General features: G+C 45.7%; 1 protein-coding gene across 2 annotated transcripts in view; it reads left to right on the top strand.

The window, feature by feature from the left end:
- Nucleotides 1–7,804: 7,804 nt before the first annotated feature.
- CNKSR3 (CNKSR family member 3) overlaps nucleotides 7,805–20,040 on the top strand; it is an 81,081-nt gene continuing 68,845 nt past the window's right edge. For both annotated transcript variants that reach the window (XM_036247898.1, XM_036247897.1), the window contains exon 1: nucleotides 7,805–7,955. In XM_036247898.1, coding sequence (XP_036103791.1) covers nucleotides 7,904–7,955 — 52 coding nt within the window. In that variant the 5' untranslated portion in view covers nucleotides 7,805–7,903. The remainder of the gene's footprint in view (nucleotides 7,956–20,040) is intronic.

Below are 20,040 nucleotides of genomic sequence, written 5' to 3'. Positions count from 1 at the left end.
GTAAGGCAGCTCGGCTGCAGATCATCAGCGATGTAGCCTCTGGACCCTTGCAGAATAATGACTTGTCAATTGTGAAGGCCCCTTTTCTCAGAAGGGAATGCTTTAAAGTTTCTTAGTAAATTAATTAGTAACCGGAGAGAGCACCATTCTTTGAACTGTCCCTAATTTACCCCCAGCTCCGGACTGCAGAAACAAGTGCCAGCAGAAGAAGAAATAAGAAAAAAAAATGTAAAAGATAATCTGTTAAACTTCAGACCTTGTCAGTTATGTGGGGATTTCATCTCTCCTCCTAGATCCTGCCCTACATAGAAGCTGTTGTGGGAGCCAGATGTAAACAGGAAAAGGGGAGTAGGAGAGGTGCTTTGCTCCCATTGCCTGGCTGGGCAGGTAAGTGCCTGGGATACCTGACCCACTTCTGCTCGCACAAGGATGCGAACTGAAGAGGAAGACATCGGATTTTATACAAAGGGTGTAAAATGAAAAACAAAAACAAAAACAAAAACAAAACAACAGTGCTGATTGGAGCCATTTTGTATCTGAAAATTCTTTCGGGTCGGAGGAGGCAAACCTCAGATGTATTTATGCTGATTTTTAAACAATGTTAAGCAGTGTTGCAACAGTTAAAGTGATGATGACATAGAGCCAGGAGAGACTGTAGATGGTTTGTTTCTGACCTCAGAGAGAATAAATGACTGGGTGAATCATTCCTTCGTGAATGAATGTAAACACAGCCAAGACTAGAACCTTCCAGTACATTTTTTCCCCCGGGAAAAACAAAACCATGGATTTTAGATGTTCACTGTTTGTAAAATAGTAGTTGAATTAGAGGTCATTTTGTGGACATGCTTTCTTCTGAGTAGGAAAAAAAAGGAGGAGAGCCACAGAACTAAATAGAATATAAGTTGTAACAATCCAGTGACATTAACTTTCAAACGGCGTTTGCCTGTGAGACCTTCTGGGTGGGGAAAGGTAAGGTGCAGGGTGCGAGAAGTGACTTAGCAGTTGGTTCCTTACTTCACTCCGGGTGACATTTCTTTCGTGGGGAGCAACACTCCAAGGAGGAACCAGAGCTGACTTCTGATGACTGGTAACTGTAGTAAGGGCTTCTTTGTGCATGTAATTCTTTTAACTTATTTCAGCACTGACATAAGTAAAACCCTCAATTTGATAACCAGAGTATGATTTGCTATCATTACACTATTGATAGCCTCTGACAAATTGCATCACTTCATCTTATTTTAAAATCTATAAACAATACACAGTATTGAATCTCTTCCTTTCTCTCCCATCATCACTGTTCCATCGCCCATGTTCAAAGCCGATGTCAGCGGGTGCGGCTATACAACCATGGTGAGCCCTGTGGACTTATGGTGGTAGGTGGAAAGAAATCCGTCAAGTCCCTCAAGTTAAACTGCCTTTCCCTCTTCCGCATCCAACAACTGCTGTCTCACCACTAGAAAGAATTTTGAAGTAGAGGATGATTAAAGTTCCTTTGAACCTAAATTGTAAGTATATAGTGCCATGGAGGCTGATTTGTTCAAGGTCACATTGGCCAGCTATAGGATGCTTAGGAGATTGGGATAATAAAAAGTTAGTGGGGACCTCAAAGAGTTCCCCTTTAAAACATGAGTTCTTTGAGAAAAGGACCCTCTTCAGCCAGCACCTTGGTGAAGATGAAGTTATCTAACTGCAGGACCTGGGCACAAAGGGGATGGAGGTCTTCCTGGAAGAGGTGTTACTGGAGGCGAACCTGGCCTCCTTGGCAGTGTAGGCGGGGTCCTCACAGGTGAGGCCAGCATCGTCACTGTACTTCTCCTTGTTTCCTGCTCCACTGGGATGGTCACCAGGATGGCTACTGTGTGGCATCCATGAGGGTGTCATTTGGAGCAGATATAGGGCCTGCTGGCTTACCTCACTGGTGCTGTCTGCAGGTACCCTGTTTATTTCATTCTGCCCAGCAGTAGGGATTTCCTGGGACTCAAGTATCACAAGCTTAACCACCACGGGGCTTTCTGTTGGCCTCCAAACTGAGGTTCCTCCAGCTCCTGGAATCTCCCCCACCCCGCAACTGCTCTGGGAATATACTCAGGAGAAGGAGGCAAAGTGGAAAATGAATGGGTATAACCCCCCTTTCTCTGTAACTACAAGCTAAACGTATATGAAACTCAAGTGGAAAAAAGAGATTTGATCTGGGAGTTTTTTCCAGTGGAATGAACACTGTAAAACAATTACTGTTGCTATCATTTGTGAGCGGGTTGTGCGTTTCAACAACCATTTTGCTGACTTTTTGGCAGTAAGTGTGTTTTCCCATTCAATGAGACCTTTGGGAATGCTCTTAAAATCCTATGGAATCATCTGGCTCCCTACAGGAAAACACTGATTGGTATTGATTTTCGTGCCTTCCCTTTTGATGTTGAAGTGGACTGAAACATTGCCTACTTTTCTCACATGTTCTTTGTGTTACCACCTTTCCCCCCACCCCAAATAATTACAACATTTCCAAATACAAGGGTCTAGTTGTGAAAAATTAAGCAATAGGGTCTTTTTACAGGCTCAAGTATCTAAAGATCCCAGATGGGAGGCCTAAATGCGCTTTCGGTGAAAACCTGGATGTGTGGATTGGCAGAGGCTGTAGAGTGTAAATACCCCTGATAGAATAAAACTAGAGAAAATGTTCTTGTCTTTATGCAATTGTAGCTAAGCAATGAAAGAACAAATAGTTTAGTCTGAATCCAAAGTTCATTAAAACTGCTAAAGGCTAGCCTGGAGCATCAGTATGCATACATACTATTTGATTTAAAATAGCATTATAAAATATTTCTGTTATGCCAAACTCAAATTTTAAAAAAGTAAATAAACAATTATTTATATGTTCTTCTTGTTTAATACTTGAAAGAATTTAGTAAAATTTGAGCTTTGTGTGCTTGTGATACTCAATCTGTGTTTCATTTCTCATGCTACAAGTTTATTGTCCTAATCAGATTACGGCTTTATTTTGAGGTTCAGAATGACTCCCATCAATCTTTTTTTTTTTTTTTTTTTCCTGTCTGTTCTTATCAGCATGGAACTTAGGTCTGAAACAAAAATCACTGAGTCTGCAACTCTTGGCATCACGTGTACTTGTTTGGAGACTCTGAGTCCCATGAAGTTAAATGGACAAGAGCAACTGGTGTGATGGTATTCTGTTCTTTTTGGACACTCTGCAACTTGATAGCTGGAACGAAAGGTATCATAAATCTGTGGGGGAAACGGCGGATTGATTGTTCTTCCTTCGTCCCTAACATGCACCTTTGTTGGCTGTTTGAGCGCTTGCAGGAAGGGAGCTCAGTAATGGCCTCGTGTGATGACTCTTCAAAAGTACAGTGACCAATTCTGGACAACAGATTTACCGGTGTCAATGTTGCTCTTTCGTGCTGCAAAATTTAATCAACTTCTCTAAGTCTGACTTTAAGTAGGTGAGGTTTTCGAATGTTTATTCACTTGACATTGAACTCTGAGTTACAGATGGGGCTCAGTAAAAAAAAAAGCCAAATACCAGATTTCCATCTGTAGAATGACTGCATTAAAGTGACTGAATGATCAAAAGAATTCAAATAAGGAAGGCAGCTCTTGTGAGACTTAAGAAAACAGAAAAGACAAACAAAAATTGAGGACTTACTACCAGAATTATCTGGTAGGAAACCTGGCTATTTAGGAAGAAAACTACATTACCCTGGTGTGAAGAATTCAGACCAAATGGAGTTAAATGACAGACAGGATCATCAGCAGCCTGGATAATTTAGTTAACCAATGACTTTGCAGTGAGGGACATCATTGATAAGAACAGTTTCTCTCAAGATAAAAGATAACATAACATAAGGGACATACATGAGACGATTTTATGTGAAGACAATATTAACTCGTTTTTTTTTTTTTATCCTCACCCGAGGACATTTTTCCATTTTTTGTTGTTGTTGTTGTTCAGATAGAGTGGGAGGAGAGAGAGGAAGAAAGAGAGAGAGAGAGAAACATCGATGTGAAAGGGACACATCGAGTGGCTGCCACCCACACCACCAACCAAGGCAGGGGACAAACCACAACCAAGGTACGTGCCCTTAGCGGGAACTGAACCCGGGTCTTTCTGGACCGCAGGCTGACGCTCTAACAGCTGAGCCAAACTGGCCAGGGCATATTAAGTCATTTTGAATGTTCTAAAAATAGTAAAAAAAAACCAACCCAACAAACAAACAATAAAAACAATGTGATGAGAAGAAAAAGATAATCTTAGGTTGTGAGATAAAGTTTAATATTTGGAGCAGCTAGCTTTACTTACTCATTTTTTCTTTCATTTTGGACTGGGAAGGAGACTGGGTTGTTTTTTTTGTTTTGTTTTTTTTACAGATTAATACTTTGTCTCAAAGTTTGCATATTTTGCTCCTCCTGTGTTTATCAGATAAATTCTAATCATAACCACTAATCTAAAATGCCCTATTCCTAGTTTTCAAATAAATGAAATAATAAAGTATGGGCTGGCTCAGGATGAGAATATCACATCACCCTTAAAATTCTCTTGTCAGGGTCTCCCAGGGTATTTCCTCTCTCTGAAAACTGCAGAAGAAAATTCCCCTGACAAAATCACATGCCACTTTGATCTCTAAGAAATACTTGCATGTGTCCTGAACCCTCCTTGTGCTTAGTTTAGTGTCTTACAAGTACTGAACAAACATTTTATTGAGTAAAAATGATCTAAATAGTAAGGAGACCCAATGTCAGAAACAGCAGGGAGCTGCAAAGAGAAATCTGGGAGACCTGGGGCTCTAGTATCACTTCTTCTCCACGGTCAGTTCAACTTAAGAACAGGTTTATTCAGCTCCTGGTGAGTGTCAGGAACTGTGGTATACATCAGGGTGCCAGTGAGGAGGTCGGCTTCTGAAGAAGATGGCATGAACAGTGTAACAGCACTGCTACAGATTACAGCTAGCAGAGAAGAAAACTCAGTAAGCTAAACTGATCATTGTGTATCCACTTTAATTTCCAAAGCTATTTATTTCCCTGAGATTCTGCCTTTAGTATATGCCATCAGTGACTTTGGATGATGTCTTCAGACAGGAAGGCAGGCCTCCCTAAAACTTTCACATGCTAACAGCTGTAATTAAGGTAGAAGGTCTTATTTAAATAGTAATTAGCCTTCAGAACTTGAAGTGTAAACAGAACGCTAATTCATTTAGATAGCTAATTGGTGTTCCATTTAGAGATCTTAGCATGGCCTTCCTCTTTAGCTATGATTTATTTATGTACTGAGTACAGATAGTGTATTAACTCAGTGGGATACATTTTTGCAAACTCTTGCCTGACTCCCAGAATGTTAGCTTTTACCTCTTCAGTAATGACTAATTCAATTGCATTTGAAAACATTGTGAAAACATCAAGTAAAATTCTACAGCAAAATCATTAACACTTGACCTCTCTTTATAATTACAGGGACCATATGACTCAATTTATTCATGTTATTCCAGTGTGAGTATCGATAGACCCTATTTCATATTCAGGAATATCTTGGTTTGGAGATAAATTATGTGGTCACTTTCATCATAATTGAAAATATATATAGTGACTGCTGTAACTAAAGATGTGAGTAAAATTTGTTACTTTTTCCAGGAGACCCAATGACAAATGTCAAGGTCCTTCTCCTACTTACTGTCATAAAGATGATTAACAATTGATGTTATTAAGTTTAAAAGGTCATTTTTTTTTTTTAAAGGACACCTACTGTACCAGGAATTTTATTATTGCCTATGCAAAGTTTCCTGGTCTGCCAATAACTCTTGCTTTAAAAAAAAAAAATCATTGTATTTGAAAGCTGCATATCTGTGTTGTTGTGGTTCCTCAGCACTATAGATAAGTGTCATGGATAAGTGTCATGGATATTGTCTTACTTTTTATTTATTTTTTATTTTTTTATTTTTTATCCTCACTCGAGGACATTTTTCCATTCTTTGTTCAGGTAGAGTGGGAGGGAGAGAGAGGAACAGAGAGAGAGAGAGAGAAACATCGATGTGAAAGGAACACATGGAGTGGCTGCCACCCGCACAACCGACCAGGGCCGGGGACAAACTGCAACCAAGGTACGCGCCCTTAGCGGGAACCGAACCCGGGTCTCTCAGGACCGCAGGCCGACGCTCTAACCGCTGAGCCAAACCGGCCAGGGCTGTTTTACTTTTTAAAATGTTTCTTCTTCCTGTTTATTCTAGCTCATCACACCATACAACGGATGCTTGGGCTTGCTGCTAGCCATCTTTTCAACATGCGCATCCAAACAGACCTGTACAAACAGTGCCCATCACACTAATTCAACAAATATTTAATGAGTGCAGTGGTGGGCGCACAGGAGGCATTCACAGATACTTACAGAATGAGTAAGTCCCAACCACACCTTTGGGTCTGCACTAGGTGCTACCAGCTGGTTGGTAGGAAATCGGACAGGAGAGAAGGCTCTCTATCTGGTAGGGGCTGCCCTCAAGGGGTTAACAGTCTCCAAGGGGAGGATGTAAATAGAGTCGCCAGAGTTGAATGTAAGAATCAGTAAGTGCCAAAAGAATCTATGAGTGGGACGTAGAGCTCACTGGGACTGCAGAGGAGATTTGGGGCGGGGGGAGGGGCTTGAAGGAGGAAAGGTAAATATTCCAATTTGGGATTTTCCCTTAGATCAGGGGTAGCTCTGGCCCCAGACTGAGACCCACGAATGTGGAAGGGCCCTCCTCCTCGCGTCCCTCGCGGAAATTAGGGTGGGGGTGGGTAGTGATGACAACTTTCCTTCACGATGGATGACTAATCCAACTGTGCTTTGGCCCACTGTGCGAATATGATACTATAATACGGCAATATATAACCATCGTGTTATGGTTCATTTTGGTGGCGAAGTTATCGCAGTAGCATTCGAAGAGAAGTGACTTTAAATTGTTATTATGTCATCTAAAATATAAAGGAAAACAATTTTACCATAAGAAATTTAAGCTAAGGAAGGCCTCATTGCAGAGCAATATAACGTGAACAGGGCACGCAGATCCTCCTCCTTTTATTTTGGAGTATATCGTTGCTCGCACTGAGACAGACTGTTCTGCTGCCCAGGACCCGGCCTCACCCAGGCCAGCGGGCTCTCCGGGTGCACACACGGCCTAGAGCCCGCCCCCTGAAAAGGAAAGTCCTGCCGGGACGCTCCGGGTGTGTGCGCAAAGGGCTTAGAGAGGGAAAGTAACCGGAGTCGCCTGTTCGGGCGGACCCGCCCCCTCCCACGAGTTTCGCTGGGCCTCGGCCCCACCTCCTCTTTTATTCCGTGAGCAGCCACCAGAGCTGAAACTTTGTAACCCGAGCGCGCTGGCTCCGCTCTACTCCCAGCCCAGCGCCAAGAGGGAGGTGCAGGAGGTGGGACTGCGGCGGGAAGGCTGGGGACGCGCGCACGGGAGCTGGGACCCCGGAGAGCACGCCGCGGAGAGGAGGAGCCGGAGCCGGCGGAGCGCGCGGCGGAGAAGCGGAGGAAGTGGCCCGGCCGTAGCGCAGAGGAGCGGGGAGCGGCCGGCCAGGAGGATCCTGCGCCCAGCAGAGGCCAGGTTGTGGGGTCGCAGCCCCGCGTCTTCGCAGCTGCAGTAGCCCGGGAGCGCAGTTGTGTCGGGCTCCCTGCGGGGTGGGAGGAGGAGGAGCGGCCGCTGGCCGGTGGCAGCTACAGGAGCCGCCGCACGGCTGTCCCGCGCCCCGGAGGGGCCGCGCTGCCAGGCTGAGCCCGCTGGGCTGACCCGCTGACCGCGGCCATGCAGCTTTGACCGGCGCGTGGACAGCCGCCGGGCGCGCCTTCCTGGGCAGGACAGTGGACACGGGCAGCAGGACTTTACCACCGACTGTAGCCCAGCTGGGAGCGACGCCTTTTACCATGGAACCCGTGACCAAGTGGAGCCCCAAACAAGTGGTGGACTGGACCAGAGGTGAGCTGCGTGGGGGCCGCGTCTCCAGCCCTGGAGGTGGGGCGGGCGGGCAGCTGCTGCAGCGGATGCTCAGTCCCTCCTGCAGGCGAGAAGCGTGAGAGCGCCGCGTGGTGACCATGCAAACTTCTTCAGAGTGGCCTGCTCGCCCTACCTCTCGAGTGGGGGTGCGGGTTGTGGCAAGCCAAGGGGAGCCCCATCTTTAAACCAGGGAGTAGGGATGGCCTTTCTCTGGAGGGTGAGTGTTGGGGGTGTCGGTGTCAGGAGTGGAGGGGCGCCCTCTCTGTGCTGCCGGGGTGCGGTGACCGGTGTCCCGGCTGCCGGTCCTGGAGCGCGAGGCACAAGGCGCCTTTGTGTGGGTGACTCTCCTTGGACCTTGGAAATGCCGCCTGCCCAGAGCAGTCGCAGGCTGGACGGGGCCGTCGGACAGGTATAGGGAGACTCCGGCCGCTCGCCGAGCGTCTGTTTGTTGGAAAAGGCCAGAGAGCAGCGCCGGAGCCCACGCCGCGGCTCGCGTGTCGGCGAGAAACCTTGAGCCAGACTCCCCGGAGTCGGTAACTTTTGCTCCGGAAGGCGCCGGTACCCCGGGGGCGCTGCATGTGTAGGCCACAGTGAAACCCTGGGAAGAAGAAGGCTGTTCTGAACCACTGACCTGAGTTACACTGTATTTGGGATGCGGGGAAGCGGAGGGATGGGGTGGTAATGGGTGACTGAGCAGGGGTAGGAGCTTGTACTATGAGCTGTCGCGCTTACTTTTTATGCCTTCCCAAGATTTCGAGAAAAAGGGGATAGAGGTATTTCAGGCCTCTTTATACTCTTCTAAGAGAACGAAGTCCACCAAGAACAACAAGAACAACCAATATTTTTATGGGTCCCTAGTGCCCCCCCCCCCCAGTACCCCCAGCCCCCAGTTCAGCATCTCTGTTTCATTACTACTTTTTTTTTCTTTCTTCTATCTGCTCTTCCAGGTGAGGAATGCTGTCCTTTCTCAATACTAATAACTAGAATTGTATAGCACTTTACAGTTTGCTAAGAGCTCTCTCTCTGTTATTGCCCTTGGTCATCACAGTAAGCCTGTGAGGTAGGTAACACTGGTAAGATGAGGTCATCTTTCAAACTGTCTCACCCACGGTGGGGGCGTAATGATCGCCTCTGCATCTCATTTCTCATGCCTGCGCTAGACATAGACCACGTGGGATGGGGTGTATGGAATGTGTCAGTGGGCTATGTCTGACCATTTACTGCTCCTTTGGGAGAGGGAAGGGATTCACTCTTTCCTGAGAAGAGGTTTGTCCAGCGACCAGCATTTCTTGGGCTCTTAAAGTGATGATGAAAACAACAAATGCTTATACATTGGGTAAAAAGGAACTAGCATTGTCAGTGCTTGGTCCTGAACATTAACTTAAAAGCTATAAATACCCAGAGCCTATTTTGAAGTTAGGTTTGTTCCCCCATTCAAGGTATTACCATGTTCCCCATCTATCGACTTGCCCAGGCTGAGTTGGTTGATCTATTTTACCTGTATATCCATCATAGAGGCAACCTAAGAAACTGATGATTTCTGCAGTCTTTGAATTTGACAGCTGCTCTATCCAATATGGTAGCCAGTAGCCACACGTGGCCCTTGAGCCCTTGACATGTGGCTGGTCTGAATTGTGATATTCTATGAATGCAAAGTACACAAGGTGTGTGCTTGTATACTATCCCATTAATAGTTTTGAATACTTATTGCATGTTGAAATGATAGTATTTTGGAGATGGGTTAAATAAAATGTATCACTAAAATTAACCACCTATTTATTTTTACTTTCTTAAATGTGGCTTCTAAAAAATTACACACGTGGCTCACATTTGTGGCTTCTGTTTCTACTGGACAGTACTGCTCCCCAGTAAAGAAAGGGTTACAGTTTATCACTCTGGGTTTCCTGAGCCTCTGCCAGCCTACTTGATAATGTACCACCAGAAAAATGCTAACAGGCACACAGGAAAACTATGGAGTGAGATCTTCACACCCTTGAGATTTGTGTCTTTTTTATTTTTTGTCTCTCTTGGGATTGGGAGAGAAGTGTAAATTCACATCCTGTTATGTTTGTTTAGCATTTAAAAGGAAGAGCAAATTAAAATGATTTTGGTGTCCAATTGCCTTGACTTTAGGACTTGGTCGGGATTGCTTTCATCCAGGTAAAATTTCCTACTGACCTGATAACGATTATGGGTGTTCCAGTATCTTGGTGCCCCGGGCATTGGATACCGATTAGGTTACATACCTGTGGTTAGCACGTGGGGACTTTATACAGAATGCCTGTGCCCTTTTGGACCCTTAAGTACAATCTCATAGAATGACCTCAATACTTTCTGTGTTAGAATCTAGAAAAGATAAAAGGAGCAAGTATGTGGCTAACTCTTAATGACAAGAGGCTACATGCTCCCAAACTACATGTTACATTTCTTGAATATTTCTCACGGTAATGATGGGAAAGTATTGAGTTTTTAATGAACTACTGATGTATGCAAACTTGTTTGCTTATAGGACTATTATTAAGCTGTCTTTGCTAACCTTTCTACCCAGCCCCCATTTTATAAATACATCCTACTGATAAGCAGCTCTTCCTGTAGACTTTGCCACTCTTGGTATGGAATGGGTTTGGCTGTGGTGATTATGAGTACTGTAGAAAGCTTTTGATTCAGAACTTTCTAAACCCAACCGCAGTCTATAGCTCACGTTGCTGTTGTTAGGCAGATATGTGCGTTAGGAAAATGGTTGATGTCCACAGAACCAATTAATTCATCTGTTTTATTATTATTATTAGTGTTCATCTTTAGCTACACTGTCACCAATTTATCATAATATTAGTATGTCCTCACTAAATATTAGCACTGGTCTAAGCATTGTATAAGCATTAGCATTTAATATGCCCAACTACTCGAGGTGGGAACTTTTATTTCCATTTTGCAGTCGAGGGAACTGAGGCCCAGAAACATTAGGTTCCTTGGGCAATGTCACACAGCTGGGAAGTGACAGAGCAGAGTTAGACCCCAGGTGGTTTGGCTTCATTCCATTCCATCTTCTCAGGGGGATCTTGCCAGGGTCATGCCTGAAGGATCCTAGATCTGCACCCTGAGGATGACTAGACCTTCGGGATTCCCGTGATGTGAGTTATTGATACCAGGTGTTAGTGAAGGAGAGTCATTGGGTGTATGTGTGTCTTATCCCACATATTTGGTACATATCAGGAAAGTTATTTGTAAATCAAATTAATTCATAGTTCATGGCACCTTGCCTTTCAAATAATTCAGTAATATCTTCTTAATTATAATAATTGAAAAAACACTCACTGAAGCATTTATTATGTGTCAGACACTGGTTTAAATGCCTTATTCAGACTTCATTAATCCTCAGAAAACCCAATGAGGTATATGAACCATCATGAGCCCATATTAAAGATGAAGGAACAACAAGTGAGAGACCCACACAAAAAGAGAATTTGCTCAGGGTCCCATGTGTGAGAGTGTGGACTCTAGAATCAGACTTTGGGTTCATATCCCCGTTTTACCCCTGACTGTGATCGTATGTAAGCTCTCAATAAATTACCACTCCTTGTTTTTATTGCTTCCTCTCGTCTTTTATCCTATAGCTCCAGGACGTAAATTCTTCTCTCTGAGCAGTTGGGTCTGTTATAAGGTTGATTTCTACCATTCAGTTGGTGCCAAAGAGATTTCCCTGCCATCCGCCCACCCCTCAGACCATCCGAGCCAGCACCTGCAGCTGGTCAGGCAGGGTTTGGTTAGCTGAGTGAGAGATGCCTCTTGCCAAAATCATGAACCTTCAAAACATTTTCTCAACTTTTTTCTTATAGTCACTGGACTTCCAGTGAGCATAGCATTAGGACTGGCTCTTGCTGTTGACGGCTGACCTGTCTGGCACCTGGTGTGTGACTGGGCATGTGTATCATTTGGAAGATGGTGAGAGATGCAGAATCGCAGGCCAGTGCCTCAGAATCTGCACATTCACCAGGTCCCGGGTGATGTGTGTGCCCATACAGTTGGCGATGCATCGTATTAGCACGCAGCTGCAGACACGTCTTCACACTACATCGGTAGGCCCTGCTATCTGATCTGACACGGACTCAGTCTGTTTTATTCAAGTTCTCCAGTGATGCTTGATGTGGCCACTAATTAACGCAAAAAGGCAATCTTAGGGTATGTGCTTGTATTTATAAGCACCACCTAGCAACAGCATCAGGTAATTCTCAGCAAACTAAATGAGATTTCTCTTGAGATTTCTTACATCTTTCTTGGGACTTGCAGAGTTCTCATAATAACTTTTTATTTATTTTTATTTTTTTATTAAAGACAAGCAGTAAGAAGAGCGTCAGTGGGCACTGTGGTTGAAGTTTGTTCTGAGGATCCTCAATTGGCCAGTCACACTCTCTTGTAGTCTGTGACGACGTGGCGTTCACCACACTTAGCTGATTTCAGGGGTCGGTTTCATTGTTGATGGAAAATGACACCGAATGTCATTTCAGAGATAAATGACCAGGTTCTCAAAACTTTGAAAGTATGGGTTGTGCCGAGGCCAGGTGACTGAGTTCTGTCCTTGGAGATTGGGAGGGGACCTCTCTGTGCTCAGCCTCACCTGGGCACCTCTCTTTGAGGTCACATCGTTGCACGGAGCTGTGGGGGCCTCGGTTCTGCCTCATCGTGCCGCTTCCATGCCGCTGCCTCCGTTTCTGACCCTTCCGAGCCTGCTGTTCTCATCTTGTTTTCCATCTTTATTCTCCTTTCGTACTGTCCTGGAGCGCTCACCGCTGGGTTGGCCATGCGTAGGCTCTCCGCGAATAAAGCAAGTTTTATTTACACGAGCTCTGCAGAATTCTTCCAGGTTTGTCCCCATTTGACTCTTCACAAGCCCAAGAGATGCCCAGCGAAGGCACATCTCTGTTGCAGATGAGGAAACTGAGGCTTTTGGATGTTAAATGAGTTGTTGAAGGCCAGGCGCTGGGACCAGACTCCACAGGCTTCTGCTCTGTCATCCCGTCCAGCCCGTGGTCCCTCCTCTGGCCCAGGTAGGTGCCCGCGGTTCTCGCCCAATCACCACGGCGGCTTCAGAGAACCTCGGGCTTCCGTGCGTTGATTATCCCGTCAGGATTTACACTCCCAGGGCACATATCTTTCCTTATTTTTCTGTTTTATTTCTTCTCCTCTTAGAAAAATGTCACAGCTTAAGTGGGGAATTTTTTTTTTAATTCCCTACATATTTTAGATCTGACCTTTTATTATTTTAGATACTACCAGTTATTTGTTTTTTGGTAGTTTGTTGTGTTTTATTGTTTCAGAAAGCATCTTAGTAATGGAATGAGTCATTTCTCTTTTTGACTCTAATTGTTATTTTTGAGTGTTATATTACAAATTTTTTTGTCTGATACAATTAGCATTTTGGGTTGGTAGAATCACACACACACACACACACACACACACACACAGGCAATACATTTAACTTTCTTAAGCAACATCTGCAACTTTTATGACCCCATTTCCTGCTTGCTGTAGATTCTTCACAGCCTCTTCATTGTAACTTTTGGGAGAGAAGGTCAGGCAATTTTAGTGAACAATACATAGGCTTTGAAACAAAGTACAACTGGATTCAAATTCTCTCTCTGGCCCTAACTGGTTTGAAAGCTTAGGTAAGTAAGTTATCTTCTCCAAGTCTTCCTTAGTTTTCTCGTCTGTAAAATGGGACTGATGACAGCCAACTCTCAGGGTCTTAGTTAAAATTAAAAGAGGTAATATGAGGACAGCACTTTGCATAATGCACATTATAGAAAGTTCACAAACTGATTATTGATTAATGATAAGTTTGGCTGATAGTTACCTTTCACAGGCTCACTAAACATTGAGGACAATTCGATCCTCCCTTCTGTAGGTGGTAAGTTCAGTCAACTCCGTTTTCTGTCTTCTCATTGTTGGACACATTCCTTTCACTTCCTTTGAGGACCTTTATGTCTTTTTTAAAATTTTATTCCTCACCCGAGGATATTTTCCCACTTATTATATAGAGTGAGAGGAAGGGGGTAGAGAGAGAGAGAGAGAGAGAGAGAGAAATATTGATGTGATACAGTCACATCGACTGGCTGCCTCCTGCACGACCCGACCAGGGCTGGGGACAAACCGCAAGTGAGGTACATGCCCTTGACCAGAATTGAACCTGCGACTCATTGGTCCGAAGGCCGATGCTCTAACTGCTGAGCCAAACCAGCCAGGGCTGCATGTCTTCGATGGAGGTGGGCTCACAGAAAGGTTTAGTGGTAGCTTCTTGGAAAAGGCTTCAAGAGGAACACTAACGTTGATGACAGACTCCTCCCTACAGTAAAAAGAAAGTTTTATTCACTCAACAAATCATTCCTGAGGACCTACCGAGCTCTGGCTGCAGGGGTCCAGCTGGGACCCTGCTTTAACGTGGTCGATCTGGGGAAGGCAGACAGCAGGAACCGAAACAGCACCCCCACCAAACAGATGAGCGAAGAAAATATCAGCCGCTGATAAGCTCAAAGTAGAGCAGAGATGTGAAGGCGAGTGACCGGGGAAGAGGAGGACTTTTTTGGATGGTGTCCTCAGGGATACCCATCTGAACAGATGACATGGAGGCATGATGACAAGAAGGAACCAGCCATTGGAAAATTGGGGGAAAGAGCATTGTAGGCAGAAAAACAGGTAGTGCAGAGGCCCTGAGGTGCAGGTGAGCCTGGAGCCTTTGAGGAAGGAAGTGGCGGAGCCCCGAAGAGCAAGAATGGGGGGGGGGTGAGGTGAGACACACACAGGCTGGGTCATGTAGGGTCTTCTCTTGGCCAGGACTTTGCAGTGTTTCCTGGTTGTTCTGGAGAGCAGGGGGTGACTTGATCCGATGTGCATTCTTGGGGCAGAAATGAGTTCTGCTGTCCAGGCGACATTCTTACATGATGGCATCTGGATGGCTCTAGCATTTGAGGATCCAAGTTCTAGGTACCGTTGGTTCCTTGATCACTTCACATCCCAGCAATTTAAAAATTATATTCGAACTGGGGATCGATGGGTGTAGATCATAGATTTTCTCTCCGGGCCAGTGAAGAGAGCCCTCTCCCCTCCCCTCATCCTGATTAGTCCCCTGTTATTGGAAACGGGGAGCAGCCTGTCTCTTTGCACACGCTTTGTCTGCGTCATTGTTCTTTTCTGGCACGTTTTGCTGGGAGCTACAGTTTCTGAAGCTGTTTATTCATCTATGAATGGGGTTTTTGTGACAGTGGACTTAGCCTAGTTTGTTTTCTTTGACATCAAATGGCTGATTGAACAGTTTTTTAACCTGGGATCACAAGGGCAAATACAGTTGTGCTTATTAGAGCAAAACCGTTCCTTGGAATGCCCATCAGTAGGTTGGAAAAATAAGAAAGCTTTTTCTATATGAAAACTTAAAGAAACATTCGCATCAACGGAGGTGGTAGAGAGGTCTGATTGAATATATTTTGCTCCACTGATAGAATGTCTTCATTTGGCTTTAGAAAATAAAGCACCATACTTCTTGTTGAATGGATGGCATTTTGACAAATTTTCAACAGGTGAGAGTTGAACACGTTTTTGAACAATGCCTGGCTTCTCAGCAGGGGAGGAGGAGGCAGCGAAGAGGTTGAAGCAGTCTTGGAATAACCTGGGCGCCCTCTCACTAGCACCCCTGGTTTCCCCGCCCCCACCTCCAGGATGCCCTGTTAGCCCTCCCGGAGGAAAACCCCCGACTTCTCCTTCAGCAAAGGTCGTGATGATGATGATCTGAGTCATGCTTTCCCGAGAACAACCTTCTTAGTGACAGGAAACATTCCATTTCCTATTTTCAGGATTTGCGACAGAGGGCCGTTCAGCGCCGTCGGGTTTAGGCGTGGACGTGTGTGTCGCCGCATTTCCAGCTTTAACCTGAGTTAACCGAACAGTCTTTCATGTTCTCAGTAATGTGACAGTACCCCGCCCTGAGGACTACCCGCAGTATGCTCCTTGCAACGAGGAAACCCAGCTTAACGTGGAGAGTGGGCCACACTGCAAGTAACGTTGCACCTGTTGACGTTGTCAGCACCGTCTTAACATCAACTCCAACTGGAGTCTTAAACTAACCGCGAGCAGATGACACGACTCTGAGTAGCATCTGGGAAAACGACTGCCTACCCCAAAGCCTAAAATTGTTCCTAATAAGTATTTGGAGAAACATAAATATTCTTTGCGAGTAAGACGTCTAGAGACATGTGGTATGAAGTGGTTTGGTTGCAGGCAGCCCTAGGCCAGACTGGAGACTCTTCTGAAGAGCCGTCTGTAAAGAAAGACCCCTCTGGAGGTGGAGAAAGTCTGTAAATATACCGCTGTTGTACTTGGCTCCTGATATTTGTCAACTGAGATTTTCAGGAGACCCTTTCCCAGCCACGGACGTGTGGCGCCTCCCAACATCTTGTCACTGTTGTTCTTGGACTGACTTTTTCAGCAGCAGCATCACTGGGGAACTTGGGCATGTCAGTTACTGGGGCCCACCCTAGACCCACAGAATCAGAAGCTCTGATGTCCCAAAACTCTGGGGTGGGAGCCAGGATGCTGTGTTTGAGTAGGTCCCCAGGTGATTCTGGTGCTGGTAAAATTCAGAACCACTGGTCTATACCAGTCACGTGGAGTGTACAAAAACAGATGGCGTAGGTCAGACTGTGCCCCATAATTCCTGTCTACAGTTGGTTTTTAGCCAATATGTAATGATCGATTAGGAAGAAGTTTTCCAGTAGGGACGGTTGTTGAATGTTTCAGTGGGTGAGTTAATGTACCTGGGTCTGTAAGTGTCCTTTCCATAGGGGGGCAGGGAAGGGTTAAAGCTGTTACTCCCCAGGGGCTCCGCTCCAGGCCCAGGATCCTTTTGTTGTCTTCCCCTGTGAGTGCGGAGGCCCAGGAAAACACAGAAGGGGGAACGTTTCAGGTCTGTTTAGGTTTTGTGTGAAATTTCCAGACCTTGTCCTAAGAGAGGAGCAGAGTACAATCCCCTCCTTCCCATTCCATTTTGAGAGAGCGTGGATAATTCTCTTTCACTTAGCACTCAGGTTTTGGCTTTAAAGCATGCAAGCAGATACAAAGAGAAGTGAGGGAAAGAAAAAGCAGGAAAGAGAAATACTTAGTGTGGCAAATATGTTGCAGCTCCAAGTAAAAATCTTTGGTCTTAGTACGTAGACACTGAATCAGGGCAGATGGAGTTTGGGAGCTCTGAGCAATTGACAAAGGCCAAGGGAGTCCAAACTAAAAAAGATGCATACAGGCCCTGGCTGGTTTGGTTCAGCGGCTGCCAAAGAGTCATGGGTTCGATTCCAGTCAAGAGCACATACCTGGGTTGCAGTTCGGTCCCTGGCCTTGGTTGGGGTCATGTAGGAGGCGACTGGTTGATGTGTCTCTCTCACGTCAATGTCTCTCTCTCTTTCTCCCCCTCCCACTCCCATCGATCTGAAGATAAATGGAAAAATATCCTTGGGTGAGGATTAAAAAACAAACAAAAAGATACATACAGGAGTGAAGGCTGAAGACCAGGAATAGCACTGAGACTTGCCATTAGAGTTACAAACTCAGATACCTACAGGAGCCAGGCAGGCAATGTCAGAAGTTGAAATGTGGGTATCTGAGACATTAGGGAATGGTGGCGACTGCAGCAAATACAAAGACACATTCATTGCTCAGTTTCTGCTGACTGTGGACCTACAGTTTCTGGGTCTTCTGATTTTTCTTTGTTTTCAAATAAAGCTGGAAGTCTGGATTTCTGTGTGACACTTTCTAGTTTTTAGAAAACTGTTCACAGTTCTTTTTTTTTGGCATAGGACAAACAAAATATATCTGTTGGCCAGTTGCCTCAGTGTACAACTGTGATCAGGTATTAATTGTCCAAGTGAGAAACATACCTATAAGGTGTGAATATAATGAGCTAGTCATCAACTATTCAGTAAATCTGTTTATTACTATAATTTCATTTTACTGCTTAACTAATTCCATTATTTCTAAAATTGTAATATGTAATTCCATGTAGGTATTGTTCAGCCAGAAACACTCATCTGTGTTGATGGTCCCAGCAGACCATTGTGAGTTACTCTTCAGTGTAAAAAGAGGAATTTTTAGGTGGTCTGGAACCACAGTTTGAGAACCGCTGACTTTTAGGAAGTTTATTTGAAATTCACTGGATAGTGGGGAAATAAAAAAGGGGGCTGAAAGGAGGCAGATTGCTGCAGAACTGTGGTGGGAAGTGGGGAGTGGTGACTGGAGGTGGAAAGGCCAGCTCTGGGAGGCATTGGGGGTGGACTGTTGGTGGGAGTTGAAGAGGCCCGAGCTACAGCAGAGACCTTGAGAAAGAGAGGAGGGAGGGAATGCGGAGAGAGGCATGGCTGAGGAGCAGTCTGGGAGCCTGCACAGGGTCTGAATGTGGAAGTGGCAAGAAGGGGCCTAATGTCCAGGTTTTGTGCCTCAGTGCCTTAGCACGGCAGTACCATTAAAAATGTGTTCAATTCTGAGAGATGCTGCCGGGTTCAAGAGTTAGCACACCTTACAGACACCAACCTCAGAAGCCATTCTAGTTTGGAGATAATACCTCTTGCATGGTGCCAACATCTCGCCTGACATAAACACTTAAAAATAAAGCAGCCTTTAGAAAGTGCCCTCTCGCCCTGGCCGGTTTGACTCAGCGGTTGGAGTGTCGGCCTGCGGACCAGAGAGTCCCAGGTTCGGTTCCCGCTAGGGGCATGTACCAACAACAAAAAAGAAAGTGCCCAGTCTCATTGCAGTACTATAATAATCTCATGTTAATGAAGTGTAAATATCATGCAGTTTGGCACATGAGATGTGTTAAAGTTGGATAGTGTTAGCTGCAATTCAGGTCCTCACACTTGAGTGTGAAATGATGCAATATACATGAATACGACACCCGGAATTATTTCTGTGCAGCGCTTTCTAAGTCAGAGCACACAAAACAAACCAGAGAGGACTAGGCAGCCTTTAATGGAGCTGGAAAAGCAGTGCGGAGAGAGCACAGCATCTCGGAGTCGTCCCTGAAGTCTCAGGGAGACGAGCGCAGTCTGGCCACCACATCGTGCAGTTGCCATGCGAGTGGGTGAACCAGTTCCCTGAGATCGCTGCCTCCTCTGGGCGGCCAGAGCAAGCCGCCCGTCGAAGGCCCGACTGGAGGAGCGCCAAGGATGTGTAGGGCTCTTCAAGGGCCTGGCGCGACAGGGAGGGGGTGGCAGGTGCTTTCTCAACAGGCATGACATGGCCGTTTCCTTACTCATCCCTGGCCCAGCCAGCCCTCAGAGACAGATAAGCTTGCTTCTGTGATTTGCCTCGGGCCAAGTTAACCTGGCTCCTTCGTGAATAGGAACAAGATCCTTTATTCAATAGAATCAGCTATAAAATGGTAAATTATTTTTCTTTAAAAATTCTTCCGAGTGCTCTGCATGGTGATGTTTCCTTGAAAACTTGCGAATTTCTCACCTGTGATTTCCAGGTGGACGCCAGCTCCAGGGGCCTGGCGTTCTGAGACGACGCTACCTGTCGTTCACACTCATCCCGGCTCTGGAACGGAAGCTTCCAGGCAAGTGCTCTGTCGCTGGGACACATAGGGCACATGCACTCTGACTCTTCACACCCCCAGTGCGTGACATAGAGGGACTCATTTTAACTGGCACTTGTACCACGTCTGATGAGGGCTGGAAGTCACCATGCTTTCATTCAGCAGGTATTTATTGGGTGCCTGTGGTGTACGACACTGTTCCAAGAGCTCGGAAACAGCAGAGAAGAAAACAGGCAACAGTCCCTGTCATCCTGGAGCCGATATTCTAGTGGGGTAGATGGAAAATAAGTAAAACTCACAGCCCAAAGAAAGGCTATGTGCTGTGGGGTCGGGCCGAAGGGGGACACCGGAGAGGAGTGGGGATGTGGTTTAACTAGGGTGACCAGGGAAAGAGTTCAGTGAGCAAAGCAGCGGGCACGTGGAAGAGTGTTCTTGGCAGAGGGAACAGCGGGTGCAAATGTCCTGAGACAGGAGAGTGTCTGACACGGTGAAGGAGTA

Source organism: Molossus molossus, unplaced genomic scaffold (genome assembly GCF_014108415.1).
Source record: "Molossus molossus isolate mMolMol1 unplaced genomic scaffold, mMolMol1.p scaffold_m16_p_8, whole genome shotgun sequence".
NCBI lineage: Eukaryota > Metazoa > Chordata > Mammalia > Chiroptera > Molossidae > Molossus > Molossus molossus.
The sequence above is the reverse complement of the archived record's forward strand: the minus strand, read 5'-3'. Positions and strand labels throughout refer to the sequence as shown.